The sequence below is a fragment of the Felis catus genome, chromosome B4, assembly GCF_018350175.1.
Source record: "Felis catus isolate Fca126 chromosome B4, F.catus_Fca126_mat1.0, whole genome shotgun sequence".
In the NCBI taxonomy this organism is placed as follows: Eukaryota; Metazoa; Chordata; class Mammalia; order Carnivora; family Felidae; genus Felis; species Felis catus.
In genome coordinates this window covers 18593587-18615875 of record NC_058374.1, presented here as the reverse complement: position 1 = coordinate 18615875, position 22289 = coordinate 18593587, and the positions used below count along the sequence as shown (strand labels likewise).

At 34.6% G+C, this 22289-nt stretch overlaps 1 protein-coding gene across 1 annotated transcript in view; it reads right to left on the bottom strand.

Moving 5' to 3' along the window:
• Positions 1 to 22289, bottom strand: part of MALRD1 (MAM and LDL receptor class A domain containing 1) — a 768730-nt gene that overhangs the window by 257948 nt on the left and 488493 nt on the right. The window contains exon 30 of the mRNA XM_045062650.1: positions 7711 to 7894. Coding sequence (XP_044918585.1) covers positions 7711 to 7894 — 184 coding nt within the window. The remainder of the gene's footprint in view (positions 1 to 7710; positions 7895 to 22289) is intronic.

Below are 22289 nucleotides of genomic sequence, written 5' to 3'. Positions count from 1 at the left end.
TTTACCTAGCCAATAGATAAAGTTTAATTTGAAGTACCAGGTTTAAAGATATGATCTGTGCTGATATAAAGAGTATATTTAGCAAATTTGGGGTATTTACCAAGAGGAAATGAAAACACTAATTTGAAAAAAATATATATGCACCATTATGTTTATTGTTTATTATTTATAATAACCAAGATATGGAAGCAGCCCAAGTCATCTATAGATCAATGGATGAAGAAGATGTGGTATACACACACGAAGGCACACACACACACGCACACACACACACATGCACGTGCTGGAATATTAGTCATAAAAAGAGAATGAAATCTTGCCATTTGCATCCACATGGATGGACCTAGAAAGTATGATGCTAAGTAAAATAAGTTAGTCAGAGAAAGACCAATACCATATGACTTCACTCATATGTGGTATTTATAAAACAAATGAATAAAGAAACAGAAGAAACAAACAAAACAAAACAAAACACAGGCTTTTAAATACCTAGAACAAATTGCCAGAGGGGAAGTAGGGAGGCAGATGGGTGAATCATTATGTTGTCCACCTGAAATTAACATAACACTGTATATTAATTAGACTTAAAGTAAAAGTTCAAAAAAGAGAATGGGATTAGCATCCCACCCCTCTCCCCACCAAAAGAGTATATTTAATAAATTTATGTCAAATCTTGGCAGAAAATTTTAGCCTTAGACACAGAAGATATGATGCAGTTATAAGGAAACCTAGAATAAAAATAGGCAGATATAATCAGATAAAGAAAGAACTGCCTTGAACTGGAACTGGTTTAGTTTCTATAACATTTGTACATCAGGTTTACTTTCTTTTCCCTCCCCCTCCTTATTGATTTTTTTTAATCCAAAATAAAATAAGTCCGTAACAATAAGAATTTGTTGAATATTAAAAACTTTAAAAACAGGTTTTACAATGTTTTAAGATACTTCAATTAGTATTACTGAAACACTCCTATCAGCTGATATGCTTGATATTATATTTTAAGAGCATTTGAAATTATAGAGAAGGTAGATATGACAGGTCCAGGGTGACTGCTTTTACCCCTAAGGCATTTATCGTGATTTTAGTAATATTCCATGCTGTTGTGGCTCACTATAGCTAAGGTCCTATGCTGTTAAGCATCAGTAAGGAAATCTACCTGTCTGGTATTAGTTATTACAACCTCTGGGTACCTCAATTTTCTGGCATTTTACTGAAAATTAAACTAAATACAATGGTGATGATTATGATGATAATCATATGCTTAGCACTTATTGACTAGTCAACATACAGAGTTTCTCCTCAAAGCTCTTGGCATATATTAATTTGTTAAATCCTCACAATTACCCCATAAAGTAGGTCTCATTTTTATTGCCATAGAGAAACTGAGGCACAGAATTGATAAGCATTTATTTAAGGTCACAAGGCCAGTAAATGGCAGAGACAGAACTTAACCCTAGGGAGACCGACTCCAGCCTGCTTGCTTAACTCCCGTACTGTCAGAAGATCCCCAGTACAGAGCAGGTATTTCTGATGACAAATTTCTGAACGCTGAGACCCATTGCTATCCCCCTACCCTTTTTTACTTCTGCTCCAGCAATGTGCTTTTCTCCTAGTAAAACTGCCTGGCAGGTCCTGAGGCTGAGGAATGCTTCGCTGAGATGTTTGCATGGTCACTTCTTATTTCATTTAAGACCTTGTTCTACTGTTACCTCCAAAGAGACTGTTTCTTACCATTCTAGTCAGGGTAATAATTCTCCCTCACTTTCTCCCTGTATTATTCATAAGCATCTATAATCACATGGCACAATATTACATATAACTTTATTTATTATCCACAACTGCCACCAGAATGTAACTCAATGAAGCAGAAACTCGCTCTGATCTGAATTTTCACACATATACCAAGATTTGAGTACATGGTTTCTATTAATCAACCTGTCTGCCCATCATTCCAGCCGTCTGTCCATCCATCCTTATGTTCCATGGTGCTTCAAATTATCTATCCATTAGTGATTAAAAATGGGTGGCTTTTACATATTTCATTAGGGTGAGGTGTTTAATTATTATTATTTTTTTACTCATTGCCATCATGGCTTTCTTTTTTTTTTTTTTTCCTTTTCTTCCTGGAAACATATACTTTAAAAGAAAATTGTTTGAGATCTAAAAGCAACATTTGCAGCACTCATATGTTGAGCAGAAATACAGCTTTTCATCTAAACTAAGTAAAGAAGGTTAAGTTTTGAAGTCAAACTCTACAGGCTTCTGTTTATAGATTTATGTATTCGTGAACTTTATATAGAGCAATCACTGTTTTGTGATCTCCCAAGTTCAATTTGAATCCAGAGTAATGCTGCACTGAAATCATTATCATCAAGCCACTATTTTTCACTCCAGATCAATTACTGTTTAAAGGACACTTAGGAGTCATACATACAGTTTTTGAGGGGAAAAAAATGAAAGGTGTGAAAGTGGTTATAATAAAAAAGAAAGCCTTTTCAGGTTTCTGTGAAGACAATTCACTAGACATCTAAAATTATAATGATGCTGGCTTCTCTTACTTTACTCCCAAGGTATTTCCTTCCATTCACATTGAGGATTATTTGGGGAGCATGATGTGTTTTGCTCTGTAGGAGTTTAGAGAAAGACAGAGTAGCTACTGTGCTACTGTCTACTTAGAAGATTTTATTGACTTCTGGAAGCATTTTCTATTCCCTAAATTACTCCTTCCTTTTCCCTGAACTAAAATCTGGTCATCATTCAGTTGAATCTTCTAGATATTTTGGTGAAAAAGGCAACATCTTACACTGTTATTGGCTTCCACCCTAAGGTATGAGGTTTATGAGTTTCTTGGAGACAAATCACAGAGCAGTCCAGGCAATACAAGGCACAGGGGGCATATAGGGAAATGCCCACAGTCAAGAAAGGGGCACTGAGAGGAGAAATGGAAAATCAATAAAGCCAAACACTGTATAACACATGCATTCCAGCCCTGTTGTGAGGAGATGTTCATAGTACATTGCACAGAGTTTTCTGTAGTCCTAGAAATCGATAAATGTTTGCTGAACATGTGAACAGAACAGAACCAGATCTTAAACGATGATACAAAAATTGTTCTGCCTAAAACAATTATCAAGTCTTCTACTCTTGTTGTTCCTTTACGCTTTCAGCTAACAAATATTCGGTGTTTACAGCATCTCATGCATTCTTGAAAGCACTTTGCATAAAGTAAACGACCTAGTTCTGTGAGAGGTCTATGAGACGGAAGCAGTATTTTTATGATTTTAGAGCTGAGAACAATGAGACAAAGGAAGATCCTGTGATTTGCCCCAAACCACAAAGCAGATAGCAAGAGGGAAACCTAGATTGCACCTAGAGGTCTTGAAGAACAGGCTCCCCAGATCTGACATAATTGCTACTTAGTATTCATGCTAAACTCTGTAAGTATTGGCTGAATGATTATACTTAATAGGTAATATTCTGCTTGAAAACTGAGGAACTATTTAAATTGAGAATTGACACTTTTATAATTACAACAATGGACTATTTCTTTCCCGTCTATATAAATTTCATTCCTACTTCTCTCTTCTATAGAATGGCAGTTTCATTTTATAAGACTTTGATTAAAAAATACCATTTTAAATCAACTTGAATTTAAAAAGAGGAGATATCAAATTCATAATCTGTCACTTGTTTTTCTATGAATAAGCTACTTGCTTCCTTGTTCCCTTATCCAAAAAGGAGATACACTTCTTAATGTGTCCCTGGACGGACCAAAGACTAGGCCTAGGCCTATGCTTTTGCCATATTTTTCTTTTTAGAAAAACACAATAGATTTGATAGTAAATTGAAGATAGTGCCATGATGTATTCTGAATGTAAAGAAATAAAAAATAACACATAGAGCTTTATGTGGGCCATGTACTAAATATTATCTAATAAACTGAATTGTAAGTTTTTGAATGGAAAGTAAAAAGTAACTATGAAGCTCAAAAAGTTTTATTTGCGGGTAAAGTAGATAACCACCAAATATAAATATAAATATAAATATAAATATAAATATAAATATAAATATAAATATAAATATAAATATAAATATAAAATATAAATATAAATACAAATACCATATATATCCTCTAACTCCTTCCACACCCACTTTTAATCAATTTTAAACTTTGTTCTCAATTATTCTGAAACTTTAAAAATATGCATAGATTCTAGAGTTGTCAGATGGTCCCAGGAAAATCTCAGAGATAGTCTATCATGATCCTGTCATTTTGCAAACGAGAAAACTGAAGCTCTGTAACAACGTAGCCAAAGTTAGAGGATTATTGCTAACCCCCTGAAAAAGACTGTAAGTCTATAGAAGCTATATAAATCTATAAGAACATATGGTGCCTTGCTTTCTGAGATTTTTCTAGCTTGTCCCCATTCCCTACTTTGATGTGGGTCTTCTCTTCCCTTCATTTTTCCCTAGTCTACTCGGTTCCGTGTCTGCTCCTGTTTTCTTTGGTTGGTTTTTGAGTGTGAACTGCTGGAATGGAATAGACTTATGGTGGCTCCAGTTTGAGAGTTCATGGCGTCAACTGCTCCAACCCCTCAGAACCTACCACAGAGCCCTCGGGCCCACTCATTCTATAGGTGAGTGAAACCCTCCAGTTCTAGTTGTTATTCTCAAACCACCTGGCTGCATTTTCCAGTGAATAGCTGCTGGCTCTTTGATGATTCTCCTCTTCTCCCTTACAGACATAAATACTACACAAGTCATGTGGTTGTTGGTGGTTTGTCCCTATTTGCTTGTATACTGGGTTGGTAGGGATGCATTTTCACTTAATTTTGTTTGTTGTCTATGTTTTCCGTGACTCACTGACTAGGTGGTCTGTTTAGATGTGCGAATTTGGGAAAATCTCAAAACTACTCTGCCACCACAACGACCACCACCACCACCACCACCACCATATCCCCGTAACTCTCCTGCTTTATATATTTTTTAAAAACTTCACTGATTTATAATTTAGAATCTACATACCATTAAGGTCACCTATATTAAGTTTACAATTTAATAGCTTTGGAATATTCATGAAGTTGTGCAACAATTGCCATAAAAATATAGAATATTGGGGCGCCTGGTGGCTCAGCTGGTTGAACGTCCAACTTTGGCTCAGGCCATGAGTTTGGTTCATGAGTTCGAGCCCCACACTGCACTGGCTGCTGTCAGTGTGGAGCCTGCTTTGGATCCTCTGTCCCCTCCTCTCTCTGCCCCTCCCCCACTTGGACGCACACACTCTCTCTGTGTCTCTCTGTTTCTCTCTGTCTCAAAAATAATAAACATAGAAAAAGAAAAAAAATGTATTTTCATCATCCTATCAAAAAAAGGCCATATTCATTAGCAGCCACTCCCCACCCTTTTTTCCTTCAGCCCTAAGCAATTACCTCTACGCATCTGCCTGTTATGGATATTCCCTCCAAATGGTATCATATAATATATGCTCTTTTGTTAGTGGCAGTAGGTGGCAGGAAAACAAATATGACGTCATGTTTTAAGTTCTTTACTTTAAATGGCAAATAGCAACAAGTCCATGATAGACTTTATGGCAACGTGTTTGCATATGATTTGAAGTCGGTTACCTAGTGCAGGACAATAAAACACCATTTGAAAATATAGCATGGCCAATACGAATGGTGACATAACTGTAACTATAAAATGTGATATGTAAGTTTCACTATGTATCTGGACTATTCCAAGCACGTCACATACACGAATGTATTTAGCATTCGCAGACATTTATGATGGAAGTACTACCATTATCATCTACATTTTATTGATAAGGAAACAGAGGCAAAGTAAAACAAAGAAAGCCACCCAAACTAGTCAGTGGCAAAGCTGATCCCAAACATAGTTTGACTCAAGTCTCCTAGTTCTTAACCACTCTTCTATAGTGCCTGAGTTGTAGGTGTTCAGTTAAATGCCATTCTCTTCTAAATTGGGGATAATGTCGAGCAGTTTAGGGTAACATATTCTGAGTAATTGATATTTTACTGGAAAATAATTTAAACCTAAGTGGGCAAAATAATCATAATCTTTTAGTTCTATAAATATTCTTTCAAACTTTCCTATAGTGCCTTTTTCTTCTATCTTAACTACAACATAATTTGAAAGCCTTCATTATCTGTAGCAGATGGGGCTTTAATTGTTTTCAATAAAGCAATGGCTACTTTGTCCTAAAACATATTTGATATACAACTGACCATATTTAAATACAATTGGTTACCACTGACCTCTTTATTTTGATGACATAGAAAGAACTATAGACCTAAAAGAAGTTGACCACTAAACATAAGATATTAAAATATTTCTCAGTAAGCTCAGCATTAGATTGAGTTGAACAAAATTAATTATAATCAAGTAAAATCTCCTAGGACTTTACAAGAAAGGGGGAAAAATAGTGCAGACTTAATGGAACTGGCAAAGTTGGAATAATAACTCTCAGATTTCTTCTGTCCTGAATCAACCCATCTAATAACCATTCTGCCTCCCGTGGGAAGAAAGGAATCTCTCCTGTTTAATAAAAGCTTCTTTCTTTCTAAAATCTTAGAAAAGGGAATTGAAGATTTCTTTTGAAGTTACCAGAATCAAGAACTAACTAAAATAGAAATTTAGCAAATTACTAGGAAGATGACTGGCAAAGAGTAGAGGAAGCACACTCTTCTACAATAAGCAGATATCTTCTAAGATACATTTTCACAATAAATGTTCAGAACCTCATTCTCTGTTGTCCAGCACCCTGTTCCAAACATCCCGGAGCCCAAATCCCATCCCCTTCTTGATGCGCATGCCCAGAGTTCTGTGCTCCCTAGATCACCTGGGATCTTTGACACAGCCCTGCTCATAAAAAGAGCAGCCGCTGTAACATCGCCAAATACCTAAACACACTTTTGACCTACCTCGGTGACATGATACTTTAACGTGGGAGCAATAATAAAATTAAACAGTACTCAAGTTTAGCTCTCAGTCCCAGGAGCTCGCCTAGAAGTGAATCAGTGTCAAATTTGTTGGTGGGGTGCACTACATGGCACTATTTTGGAAATCAGATGGAATAGTGCCTTCTCAGAAAGAACTTTGCCAGTTGTGAAATTGTGCAAGTGAATTTATAATTATTTTTGACATTTTCTGGGTAGTTCCGTAAAGAAAATCTAAGTATAGTTATACTTCACATTTGGAAGTGTGATAAATGATAGTCAAGTTTTTCAAGTTGCTGTTCACTTGCTAGAGTAGCATTTTAAATATCCAAAGCCTTGCTCTCACAAGTTCTGCCTGAATTACACCTGGTTGAATTCATTTCGCATGCATCCACTAAGTGACAGCTCTCTGACAAGTTTTTACTGGTTCACTTCAAATTAATTTGGATAAATATATGTAAATATTAGGCATGCACTTTAAATCGTGTTGAAAAATAAATGCAACAGGGAACACTTCTACATGGCGGAAAGTGGATGGTCTGAAAGGAAGAAAGGAATCAAGAGCTTGGGCGGTTGCGGAACGGGGAAGCAATCCTCTCTTAACATGTCAGTTCGACAATTAGGAGATTATCTCTTTCCATTGATTTTTATGGATGCACCAAATATACAAACAGCAGGACATTTTATAAATGAGAAGATAAAATGGCTGGATGAGGAAAGTGGGTCCAAATGGAAACGAATTCCAGAAACTCACCAGTCGTGCAGTTTTCAAATTCAATGTCGTCAATGGCAGCTCCTCCTCCCAGATCCCTTGTTCTGATGCCTTGAAATATGACTTCAAAATTCCTTAACTTGCCTAGCAGGACGACTGCCTTTTGCCAACGATCACCGGAGTTCTGCTCACTTTCTTGCCACACTTTTGACAGTCCTTTCTCCGTCTGAAGGGAGCAAGTTTGCATCAGAGAAAAAGAAGAAAAAAAGCCAATCGTTTCGAATGGAAGCATTTGATCAGTGAAAACTGGTGGAAAAACAGACACTGGAACCCTGACACTTTCCACAGTTTTTCCTAGCAGACGTACTGGTAACTCTGTTTGGGTGTTTTCAGAGACACCATTATTTAAAAGTATCCTACTCAGTCCATTCTGCCTCTCCCTTGTATGCACACAAGCTTCTCGGTATCTGATGGGATCTGAACATTTTACAGAAGCCCTGGATTTTAGCTTGGGATGCTCACCCAAACGTCTATTCATATTCTGTAATTATTTAGGCTGCATCGCCCTTCAAAGAGCTGAAATAACTTACATGCGCAAAGAGAAAAAAGAGATGAAAGGAAGAACGTGTGGGAGAAATCATTATCCCTGATGATATGACAAAGGAATTATGAAATGAGCCATGGTGGCAAAGTGATGATTTCTAAGATCCGTAGGATTTCAAAAATACTATTATTTGTTATTTTGGCTTAAAAAAATCTATTATAATATGATTGCTATGTGAGCATCAAGTACAACTATCTCTACACCACATTTTTCACTTGCAAAGGAAAAATAAATTTTCTGAAAAAATTATATAAGTATCTCCTCTGAATGTTTAAGGTTGGTTTCATTGTTCTTTGCTATTCTGGGCCTAGCTCCTCCTGAGAATTAGATGTTTTCATAAATCATGATGACGGACACATAGCAAAGAAAGAAAGAAATAAACTATACATTTACTATATATAGCATTATACATATATATACAGACACACACATCCATCCATCTATCCATTCATCCATCCATATATGATTATGTTTATGGTTACCCCCAAATAATTACTATCTCAACAGAAAGATGTATTGAGGGGAATGGCAATCAGAAAATCAAGCAAGCTGTTCCAACAGATTCATAGCAAACAGCTATGAAATACATAATATACAGGGTTTTTTTTTTAATATAGGCTAAAGAAAAAGAGAAATATTTGCAAAAAGAAGATCCAAAGGAGTTATATTTTCATAGGTTTGTGCTTTTAGGGCACTAATGTTGATAAATATGGCTGACACCTCGTTCTGCTGAGGGAGACACAATCAAGCAGTTCCTCCTCGGTTGAATTACAGAGAAAGTGGAACCACGTATCAGTTAATACAAAATTAACCTTGCAAAAACAACTAACGGTGTATAGATAGATCTTTGAACATCTTTTCCCAAAAAGATGACAAATCTTCACACCCAGAGACTCATGTAACTTTTGCCTTGAAGGGGATGGGAAATTCACACCTAATTAATGGAATTTCATATCTTTTTTGATGACTAAAGAAGAGAAGTCTTTTTAAAAGTTAATCTTTGAATGTCAACGATGTGTTGGTGATGTGGAATCAAAGGAATGATTAGTTAAATTAAAGATTAAAGTAGAGGGGGACTGTCTGACACATAGCAACATAACAGCCATAGATATTGATAAAGTCTGTCTTAATTTACAAACTCAATTCACTTTGCTAATATTTCCTATTAATCAACTTCTGAAGTTTCCAGCGCTACTCATTAACTACAACAAGCCCCCAAAGGGTTTTCCACAAATACCATCACAGAAGATTGTGTGATCACTTTAATCAATAACATAAAAACCATTTCTTAAATCTTACAACTGACCTTCTAATAAAAAAGGATATTTGAATAATATATCCATTAGCATTTTATGTAGGAAGAAATGAAAATGAGGGTGAATTCTTTTGAAAACCAACCATGGATCAATCTAATGGCAGGTTACTGGAGAATATCATTCTAATATATTTACTATTATTTCACTTTAAATATAACATATCAAATCTTATCCACATAATTATCAAAATTATTCATCAAAATGTAAAATAGAGATTTACTTATTGACCTATGTGTCCATTTATTCATTTATTCAGCAAATATTCGATGTTCACACATACTGTAATGTTATATATCAGGAATAAAAAGGTGGAAAAATAAAGACAGTCTAACCTGTGGAGGTAAAGATCTATTATGAGAGAGTCATAAAAATGACTTACTATAAAAGGACAATATAAATATAAATTTTATTTATTTAATATATTTATTTTCTGATATATATCAATATATACCAGAATACTTTCTAAAAAATTTTTAACATTCATTTATTTTTGAGAGACAGACAGATCATGAGTGGGAGATGGGCAGAGAGACAGAAAAACACAGAATCCGAAACAGGCTCCAGGCTCTGAGCTGTCAGCACAGAGCCCAACGTGGGGCTCAAACCCATGAACTGTGAGATCATGACCTGAGCCAAAATTGGACGCTTAACTGAATGAGCCACCCAGGTACCCCAGAGTACTTTTTTTAAAAAAGAAGTTAAATATCAATTTAATTTTTGTTCCACACACATTGTTGCTTTATTTATTTAGTTAATATTCTTATTTTAATTGTTTCTAAATTAAGAAATGAAAAACCTCTGGCTTTCAACTCATGACTTTGCCACTGGCCAAAGATTTATCTCATACATTCATTCATAAGGATGTTCAATTCAAGAACCCAAGGCAATAAACATTAAAAATGATTGGCCACGCTAATAACAGTAAAAATAGACATTAATACAACAATGATTAAATTATAGAAATCAAAGGAATACTCTCTTCTTCTTATTTAGCCTTTTACTCAACTTTGAACTGATATTCCATGTATTACACATATTGACTCTTTATCTTATATATTGCATATTTGTTATGGCGATGTATTTGACCACATATTTTATGTCAGCGTTTCCCTTTTGTGCTATGAAAAGTAGTAAGAAATACTAAAATGATAGAGTACCTTCAAGATATACATTAATAAGGTATACCATTTAGAATACTAGTTTCAGAGGTTTGAGGTGAATATATAAAATTTTCCTAGGTATTAGCCATTTTTTCAAAACCCATGGATCAACAAATTTCTATCAGCTGACACCTTTTTCATATTTGGAATCTGTTTCTGGAGTTTCTGTATCAGTCTCTAATCTCTCAATTGCTCCATCAATGTCATACTTACTAAGTTACCATATTTTCTTTTTCTGGAAAGATTTGAACAGATCTGTTTTCCATATCCCTCCTCCTAATAATAACAATTCAAACCCTGAACATTACATATAGTTTTATATAAACATAAGAAGGTTCTGAAAAGTAGAGAGAAGACAGACTGCCTGGGAACCTCAGGACTCAAGGAATCATAAAATGGTGAGTTTCCTAAGTTTTCTTTTTGTCTCATATATTGCCAAATGAATATGTGAATCTGGCAACATGAAAATCCAACAGGCATAGACTACTCTCTCTAGGCAGAGGGCCAGGAAAAAGAAAATCGAGCAAGAAAGAAAACATTTTGATAATGACTGTTCTGTAACAGCCAGACATCATAGAAAATGTATACTCTATCCCCAAACCCAATAGCAAAGGCTGAGCAGAGAGCCTAGACTTCCACCCACATCAGGTCCCAGGGACCCCAAGACCCCTCTTCCCAAGACTTTTTCAAATGAAGGAAAACTAAAAATCTGTCACCAGTAGACACCCCTTAAATGAATGGCTAAGAGAATTTCTTTAAGCATAAAAGAAATGATAAAAGAATGAATCTTATACTATCAAGTAGGGACAAACACACACACCCACACACACACACACACACACACACACACACACACACACACACAGCAAAAATGAGTAAATGCAATAAATTTTCTTATCCACAGGGTTCGGATGAATGCAGATGTTGCTTGTTCTGTATCTCAAGGCCAGAAAGATGAGTTAATTCCTGAAGGAAATGACATTGAACTTACATCAAGCTCAGTTTCTTTGATTCAGCAAGCCACAACAGTTAAAAACAAGGATATCAGAAAAATTTTGGATGGTATCTATGTTTCTAAAAAATGAACAGTTCCTCAGGTTGATGAGTAAGATCGAAGTTGTCCAGCTATAGAAACAGTAAGATGCCAGATGATTTTTCAGACTTATTTGTGATATTTTAATGATATAATAAAAGCTGTATTGATTTCAGGCTTTTTCTTAAACAGTACATAGATAGATCAATGATAGATGACAGATAATTTTTGATGGTTGAGGAAAAATTAAAACACTGTCTAATATGGTTCTTAATGTATGTAAAGGAAAGAGTTAAGGCATAAACATTATGAATACAAGAGAGTAAACACATAAAGGGAGGTAAAATGTCTACACTTGAGTCTATTAAGTCTTAATGTTACATTATAATAGGTCACATTTTCATCCTCAATTTTTTTCTTTTGTTTTTCTCATATATTCATTCTCCCAAAATGAATCATAGAGTAATTTAATGAATAACCGAAATATTGAATTGTTTTACCCTGAGATATCATATATTTTTTGACTTGTTCAGGACTCTATGCCACTTACTAAAATTTTAGTCTTTTTAATAAATAAGTTACCTACTTATTATAATGTTTATTTAGATATATGACGACGTGTTTTACAATGGTGAGTGGAATACAGCAAATGACTGGCCTTCTTCCTGTTCATAAATTACCAGAGACAGCAACTCACATCACTATAGATGCGTGAGTTCATAGGCCACAGTTACTAGTCTCCGAGAGGCCAAATAAATATTAAAAGATGACGATAAGCTGAACAATATAATACCTAATGCAGAGTTTTAAAAACAGATGGAATCAGAGTTTTAGTACTGGGTACTGTATGGAAGTGTTCAATCACTATATTGTACACTATGTTGTATGCATGAAACTAGTATTACACTATATATCAACTACTAGATTTTAAGTAAAGACTTTAAATATATATTAAAAAAATAAACATAAAAGGCTTCATGCATACACCTAAGAAGAGAACTGAAGACATGGCAATATAAAATAAAACTGGAAATAATAAAAGTAACTAGAAACATTGCATATGAAAAATATAATATGTACATAAAGAACAAATAGGTATAAAATAGCAAGATGGTTACAACTGAAGAATTAATAAATGAGTAGAAAGATTCAATTCTGAAACTCAGAGAAGCCAGCAACAAAATGAAGAGTAGGAATTGTTTTAAAAAATCTAAAGAGTATTTTAAAGATAAAAATAGAAAGGCCCCTATATATATAAAAGGAATTCTATAAAGATTGAGAGATAAGAGGAGAAATGGAAACATATAAAAATAAAACAGATAATACTTCAGAAGTGAGAGAAGACTGAAAGAGATCATGAAGTGCCAAACAAGATAGAAAAGGAAGACAAATGCACGTATGTGCTTATGATAAAATTTAAGGATATGAAAGAAAATGCAAAAAGTTTCTAGAAAATAAAAGGTCAATAATTACATGGAAATCAGACTTCTTCATAGTAACCTTGGATACAAGAGGATAATAAACTAATAACTGCAGGAACTGAATGAAATGATCTTGAACCTTGAGTTTTATATCCAGCCAAATTGTCAAATATGAAAGCATAAAAAAATTACCATAAGATATACAAGAACTCAAATTGGTCATAAAAAAAAACACATTACAAATACTGGAGCAGGTGTTAAAACAAGAAAAGAAATCCAAGGGAATCTCGCAAAAGATATAGAAAGTAAGGGTTATCTTAAAATACAAAAGTTGGGGGGCGCCTGGGTGGCGCAGTCGGTTAAGCGTCCATCTTCAGCCAGGTCACGATCTCGCGGTCCGTGAGTTCGAGCCCCGCGTCGGGCTCTGGGCTGATGGCTCAGAGCCTGGAGCCTCTTTCCGATTCTGTGTCTCCCTCTCTCTCTGTCCCTCCCCCGTTCATGCTCTGTCTCTCTGTCCCAAAAATAAATAAACTTTGAAAAAAAAAATTTAATAAAAAAAAAAATACAAAAGTTGGGACCAAAGAATACAGAAAGTCATCACAAATACTCCAGAGCCAAAAATCTAGAAATTACTAACATTTTCAGTTCTTGTGACAGTGGAAAGGAGCATAAGAGAAAGGAAAGGACAGAGATAACATTGTCATGAGAGGATTATAAAGGGCTTATCTAGTTAAGAGGAAGAAATTAACGGGGGTAAAGAAACACAAGTATGTGTTTTTAACTCAAAGGCCAAAACCATCCTAAAAACAAAAATCAAATGTAAAACTTAAAGAGAAATGAAATAATAGCAGTAAGACTTACCATAAGAACAATAATAGAAATATAAAAACGTTAAAGACTAAAACTAAATCATAAAAATAGCTCCAAAAAGTCAATAGGAAAAATGAAAGAGCAGAAAAAAAAATATCTAAGAGATATTTACAAACAATTTACATAAGAAGAAACTTTAAAGATCAAATGACATAAAAGGAGATGTTCAGACTGTGGAAATCAGGCAATGGCAGGGTGAATTGGTAAAATATGATGAGTATACCTCACAGAGTGTTTTGCAGCAGTAGGAGATAATTAACTGGATGCATATACCCAAACAAAGATGGGTCTTTAAGATACAGATTGAAGGGAAAGAGTAATAAACAGAATGAAAGTTAGGACATACTAAAAAAAAAATAGGACACATATTATAAAATGCATTTAGCCAAGTGTATATATTAGACTGGTTGCCTGGAAAAGAAGAGAAATGAGACAAAAAATGAAGATAAAAAAATAACTAAAATAGATACAATACACAGTGAAAGGACAAACTCAAAACAATAGCACACATAAATTAAAAGTTGGCTAAACTATGATTTTTTTTAAACGTTTATTTATCATGGAGAGACAGAGAGACACAGAGAGTGAGCAGGGGAGGGGCAGAGAGAGGGGGAGACACAGAATCCGAAGCAGGCTCCAGGCTCCGAGCTGTCAGCACAGAGCCCGACGCGGGGCCTGAACTCACAAACTGTGAGATAATGACCTGAGCCGAAGCCGGTTGCCCAACCAACTGAGCCACCCAGGCGCCCCTATGAGTTTATTTTTATATAACTATATTGTCCTTGGGTAATGTGCTGATTCTAAGTAGTTGTACTAATTTCTCAATATACAGTATTAGCATTTTGTAATCAGACAATCATATTGTCTTTTTACATAGGTTTTATTTGATCCTTGATAATATTTATTCTTCTGTCTTTAAAATTTTTTTTAATGCTTATTCATTTTTGAAAGAGAGAGACAGAGTGTGAGTTGGGGAGGGGCAGAGAGAAAGAGAGGGAGACACAGAATCCAAAGCAGGCTCTAGGCTCTGATCTGTCAGCACAGAGCCTGATGCAGGGCTGGAAGTCATGAACTATGACCTGAGCCGAAGTTGGATCCTTAACTGACTGAGCCACCCAGGCATCCCAGTTCTTTTGTCTTTTTATGTTACTCTTACACTGCCTTGAACTTCCAGAACACTGTCAAATAATGGGCATGATAGTGATTGTTTCAAGCCACTTTAAAAGAAATAAAAATTATCACAAACAAAAGCTTAATCTATAAGCATTTTAGAAGTATAACCTGTGCAAATTTTGAGGAAATTACACCTTGAATACACATTCATGACTTAATCACTCCCCTGGTTCCCTGAAGAAGAAGCATAACCATGAGGATAGACAACCAGTGGTGTCAGGGAAAAAGTGACCTGCCCATGGAAGTTGGATGTATCTTCCCCATACCCAGGAGGGCATTGGGCAGACCTTGTGGGAGTTTCTATGGACCATTATTCACATTGAAATTTCCAAAATGGGTTGTCTCTCTATATGAGCTGGTATGGGTCTAGTGAGTACAAGGAAAACTCATTCATCATTGAAGAGGACTCATTAGTTTAGCTGGATATTAAAGTGGGCAATCAAAATAACATCAGGGTGACCTCACCACTATTAGAATGGCTACTATTAAATAAAAGAATAAGAAATAAATAAAATAACCAATGTTGGTAAGGATGTGGAAAAACAAAGCCTTGTGGACTGTTGTTGATAATGTGAAATGGTGCAGTCACCATGAATTACAGTAAGGCAATTCCTCAAAGACTAAAAATATAACTACAGTATCATCCAGCAATTTCTCTTCTAGGTATATACTGAAAGGTATAGATCTTGGAATCAAGGTCTTGAAGAGAAATATTTGTATATCCATGTGCATAGCAGCATTATTCACAATACCCAAGATATGGAAGAAACCCAAGTGCCTATTAACAGATGAATGGATAAATAAAATGTAGTAACACATATAATGAAATATGATTTGCCCTACAAAGGAAGGGCATCTTACACATCCTATAACATGGATAAACCTTGAAGACATTATACTAAGTGAAATATGCCAATCACAAAAGGACAAAAATACTGTATGATTCCACTTACATGAGGCATCTAAAGAAGTCAAATCCAAAGAGACAGAAAGTAAAACAGTGACTACCAAGGGCTGGGGGAGGATGAAAACAGGCAGAGAGTTTCCGTTTTCCAAAATGAATTCGTAGATGGATGATGGTGATGGTTGCACAATAATGTGAATGTACTAAGTACCACTGAATTGTACACTTGAAAACTGTTAAGAGCAGAGGGAGGGCACCTGGGTGGCTCAGTCATTTGAGCATCTGACACTTGATTTCAGCTCGGGTCATGATTCCAAGGTTGTGGATTGAGTCCCGCATCAGGCTCTGTGCTGAGTATGGAGCCTGGTTGGGATTCTCAATCTCCCTCTCCCCCCCGTCCCCCGCTCTCTCTCTCTGTCTCTCTCTCTAAAATAAAATTAAATTAAAAAGCAGAAGGAGAAGTATTCTTACAAAGAAACTATAAATGATAAAGGAATAAATTTTTTAGGAAGACATAACAATTCTTAACATGTGAGTGCTTAACAGTAGAGCATCCCAATTACACAAGGCAAAAACTGATAGAACTGCAAGGAGAAATAGATGAATCCACTCTCATAGCCAGAGACCAACACCTCTCTCAGAAATGGACAGACCCAGCAGGCAGAAAATCAGTAGAGACATAGATGAACTCAACAGGAGAATCAATCAGCTGGACACACATGATATCTATAGACTACTTCATCCAAAAACAGCAGAACACAGATTTCTCTCAAGCTTACATGGAACAGTCGCCAAAACAGATCACGCTGTGGGCTATAAACCAAAACTATCAAATTGAAAAACGATGACAAAAAGAAATCATACAGTATGTTTTCATACAACAATGGCATTAAACTAGAAATCAGTAACAGAGAGATAGTAAAAAATCCTTAAACACATGGAGATTAAACAACAGTTTTAAGTGACACATGAGTCAAAGAAGAAATGTCAAGAGAAATTTAAAAATATTTTGAACTAAATGAAATGAAAACATCAAAATGTGTACAATGCAGTGAAAACAGTGTTTAGATGGAAATTTGTAGCATTAAATGCATGTGTTAGAAAAGAAGAAAGATCTAAAACTAATAACCTAACTTTTTATTTACCAATATAGATGTCTCTTATTTCTTTTTCTTGTCTGATTGCTGTGACTAGGTCTAGAAATTTCTATCTTGAAAACTAGAGCAAGAAGAGGAAATTAAATCCAAAAAACAGAGAAAAAAAAAAACTTCAGCAGAATTCATTGAAATTGAAAATGGAAAATGAATAGAGAAAATCAGTGAAACCAAAAGCTTTGTTTTAAAAACAAAAACAAAAACTGATAAATCTTTAGCCATGGTAAGACATAAAAGAGAGTGTACAAATACTAATACCAGAAATGAAAGAGGAGACATCACTGTAGAGGCTATGGCAATTAAAAAGATAATAAAAGAATGCTATGAGTAACTCTTTGTCCACTAATTTCACAACCTAGATAAAATGTACCAACTCCTTGAAAGACACAATCTGCCAAAACTTACACAAGAAGAAACAGATGATCTAAAAATGCCTGTAGCTATGAAAGAAATTGAATCAATAATTAATAACATACCAAAACTGAAAGACTAACCCAAATGATTTCATTCGTGAAATCTACCAAACATTTGAGAAATAAATTATATGAATTATCTACATTTTCTTTCAAAAGAAGCAAAGGGAATAGTTTCTAATTCATCCTATGAGGACAGGGTTATCCTAATAGCAAAACAGACAAAGACATTATAAGAAAACTATAGACCAATATCTCTTGTGAACATGAATGCAAAAATCCAGAACAAAATATTAGCAAACTGAATCTCACAAAAGTATAAAAAGAATTTTATACCATGACCAAGTATAATTTATCCCAGGTATGCAAAGCTGGTTCAACATTTGAAAATAAATTAATATAATCCATCACATGAATAGACAAAAAATAAAAATCACATTATTATATCAAAAATGCAGCAACCATTTATGATAAAAACTCTCAGTAAACTAGGAATATAGGGGAACTTCAACTTGATAAAGAATATCTACAAAAAATCTACAGGAAATATACTTAATGGTGAGAAACTCAGTTTTCCCACTTAGGATCCTGTATCTTAGGCAAGAATTTTGTCTCTTACCATTCCTTTTAACATTGTACTCTTAGTCTGTGTCAGTTCAATAAGGCAATAAAAGGCAATAAAAGATAATACAGATTGGGAAGGAAGTTATTAAACTGTTTTTGTTCATAGATGACATGACTGTCTATGTGAAAAACTTGAACCAATCAAAAAACAAGCAAAAACAACAAAAAACTTCCTGGAAAAAAACATGATTAAAGCATAGTTGTAGGATATCAGGTTAACATACAAAAGTCTATTGCTTTCTTATATACCAAATACAAAGTGGGATTTGAATTAAAAACACAACGCCGTCTACATTAGCACTGCACCCCAAAAGAGTCTAACAAAATACATACAAGATCTATATGAGGAAAACTACAAAATTCTGATGAATGAAGTCAAAGGACTAAATAAACTGAGATATATTCCATGTTCATGGATAAGAAGACTCAATATTGGCAACATGTCATTTCTTCCAACTTGACCTATAAATTCAATGCAACCCCAATCAAAATCTCAGCAAGTTATTTTGTGGATACTAACAAACCTATTTATAAAGTTCATAAAAAGACTTAGAACAGCTAACATAATATTAAAGAAGAACAAATTTGGAAGATTGATGCTATCTGACTTAAAGACTTACTATAAAGTTATAGTAATCAAGACAAAATGGTATTGATGAAAGAATAGACACAGATAAATAGGACAGAACAGACTCCTAAAGTAGATTTCCACAAACAGAGTGAGCTGATCTTTGACAAAGAAATACAATCGAGCAAAAAGTCTCTTCAACAAATGGTGCTGGAACAAATTGGACATCTATATGAAAACAAATAGACCAAGACACAGACCTTACACCCATCACCAAAATTAATTCCAAATGGATAATAGACCTATATGTAAAATCTAAAACTAAAAATCTCCTCAAAGATAACATAGGAAAAATCCTAGATGAGTTTAGAGTATGGTTATACCTTCTTAGATACAACACCAAAGACAAGATCCATGAGAGTAATTAGTTGATAAGCAGGACTTCATTAAAACTCAAAACACCTGCTCTGTAAAAGAGAATTAGAAGACAAGCCCACATTGGGAGAATATTATTTGCAGGAGATACTTCTGATAAAGGATTGTTATCCAAATTATACAAAGAACTCTTAAATTCAACAATAAAGAACTCAATTAAAAAATAGCAAAGACCTTGATAGTTTACCAAAGAAGATAGTCAGATGGCAAATAAGTATATGAAGGGGTGTTCCACATGATATGTCATCAGAGAAATGTAAATTAACACAATAGTGAGATACTACTACGCATCTATTAGAATGGCCAAAATCCACAACACGACAACACCAAATGATGGTAAGGATATGAGCAATAGGAACTCTCATTCATTGCTTGTGGGAATGCAAAATGATACTGCTACTTTGCAAGACAGTTTGGCAGTTTCTTCCAAAACTGAACATGCTCTCATAATCCAGCAATCGCGTTCCTTAGTATTTAACAAAATAAGTTGAAAATTTATGTTCACATAAAAATCTGCCCATGGATATTTAATTGCCAAAACTTGGAATAAATCAGATGCGCTTCAGTGGGTAAATGGATAAACTCTGGTACATCCAGACAATGGAATATTATTCAGTGGTAAAAAATGGGGTGAGGGGAGTATAAAGACATGAAAAGACATGGAGGAAACTTAAACGCAAGTTACCATTAAAAGAAGTCAGTCTTCAAAGACTCCAATCCACACTGTATGATTCTAACAATATGTATTCTCAATAAGGCAAAATTAGGGAGATAATAAAAAGATCAGTGTTTCTGGGGCTAGTGGAGTGAGAAATGAATACGTAGAGCACAGAAGATTTTTATGGCAGTGAAAATACTGTTTTACAAATGTTCCTTGTCATTATATAACTTTTGTCCAAATCTACAGAATGTACAACATCAAAAGTGAACCCTGGGTAAATTATGGGCTTTGGATGATGATGATGTGTCAATCTAGGTTTATACTTGGTCAAAAATGTACCATTCTGTTGAGTGATAATGATAATGGGGAACACTATGCATATGTAGGAGCAGGGTATATGTGGGAAATCTCTGTACCATCCTCTCCATTTTATTATAAACTAAAAATTGCTTTAAAAAATAAATTCTTAACAACAAGAAACTATCAAAAATCTTAAGGAAGTTCATTAAGTAATTGAAATGGGTAATTTGAGAACATGAAGGATTGGGGGATATTAAAAAATCGTTTCAGGAAAAAGCTAAAACTAAATCAGAGCGTTAATATTTCTAGAAGCCAAATATGTTATGCAAAATACGAAATGGAGTTATCTCAAAATGCAGGATGTGGAATACTTATGTGTCTCCAGGCTTTGAAATCAGACTCCTAGGTTTAAACCTCAGCTCTTCCTGTTGCTAGTAGTTATTCCATCTATAAAATGCATAGTAAATATGTTTATCTCATCGGGTTGTTGTGGGGATTAAAAGGAAGTAATTTTAATAGAGCTGCTACATTCATTATTGATATCATAATGTTTACCATTATTTTTTGAGCAAAAATGTAAAGAATTGAATATTATGAGTGAAAGAAAAGACAAGAGATGTGAAAGAGTTAGGAAACCCATATTTGAATATAAGAGTTCCAAAAAGAAAGGAAAAAGTAAATTGAGGAGAAGCAATAATCAGAAAAAATAATAAAAGAAAACTTCTGAGCTAAAGAACAACTCAAAATTTTAAGATCAAAACATTCTTGTGCAACCTCTAAATTCTAAGTTTAAGAGAAACTGTCACAAACTTCCAGAAATAAGAAGTAGTTTACATACCAAAAAATGATGATTATATTGTTATCAGGGTCCTCTTAAATGAAACATTAAATATGTAAAAAAATAGAACAAAATTTTCAGGCCTCTAAGAGTCACAAACAAAAAGAAAAAGCAAGACAAGACAAAAAATTAAAAAAGGTGATCCTAGAACTTATAGCTAAGCCAACATATCTTTTTTGTGTCAACTACAAAGATTTAAGCACATTATTATGTTCTTGTCCTTTGGAAGTGCTTGTCATTTCCTCCTGTCATGGAACTGTGTTTAGCAAAAAAAAAAAAAAAAAAAAAAAAGAAAGAAAAACCACACTCCCTTTTCCCAATATTCATAATGCCTTTAATGTTTAAAGAATCATTATAGTCACTCCAAAATGCTTCTGTAGAAGACAACTGTCATGACATTCTGGAAAAGCCAAATCTATAATGATGGCAAACAGATCAGTGGCTGTCAGTGAGTCAGTGGTGGAGAGAACTGAATAGGGGAAGCACAGGGAATTATTTAGAGCAAAAATTTTTCTGTATGGTATAATGGTAAATGAGCATTGAGCATTTGTTAAAACCCATGGAACTTTATGGCACAAAGAGTAACCTTAATGTATGTAATTTAAAAAATCCTGTAAGAGGTTGAAATATCCCAGGAAAGAATGCATAATGTGACAAAACAACCTAAATGTATTACAAGTAGATGGAAAAAGCCCACTGAAGGGATGGGGGAATAAGGTGCTCACCCAAGTTAATTTGGAAATGAAGAGAGACAATGACTAATGCGAAAGAACTGCACATTAGCACTATATTCTAGTTGTTTCCTGTAGGAGTAGGGGTGAGCAATTCTAAGCTACTACACATGTATACTACAATTGAACAATTAATTAAATGTATAGAAGATGGTGGGAGTCAGGTTTCTCATGGTCTGAGAAGCTACATATAAGCTAAGTGAGAAGGCTAGAATAAAGATGTAGTGATTGATTATATAGGAGACAATATAAATTTGTATTTAGATTCATATACAGATGGTCACAAATAGAAATATTTATAGATATGTGTATATGTACAGATTAGTATACACACACATATCTCCTAGCTCTGTCAGCTAAGAGATCCTACAAGCAACAAAACCCCATTAGCAAGGAGCATGCCTAGTGTCCAGATC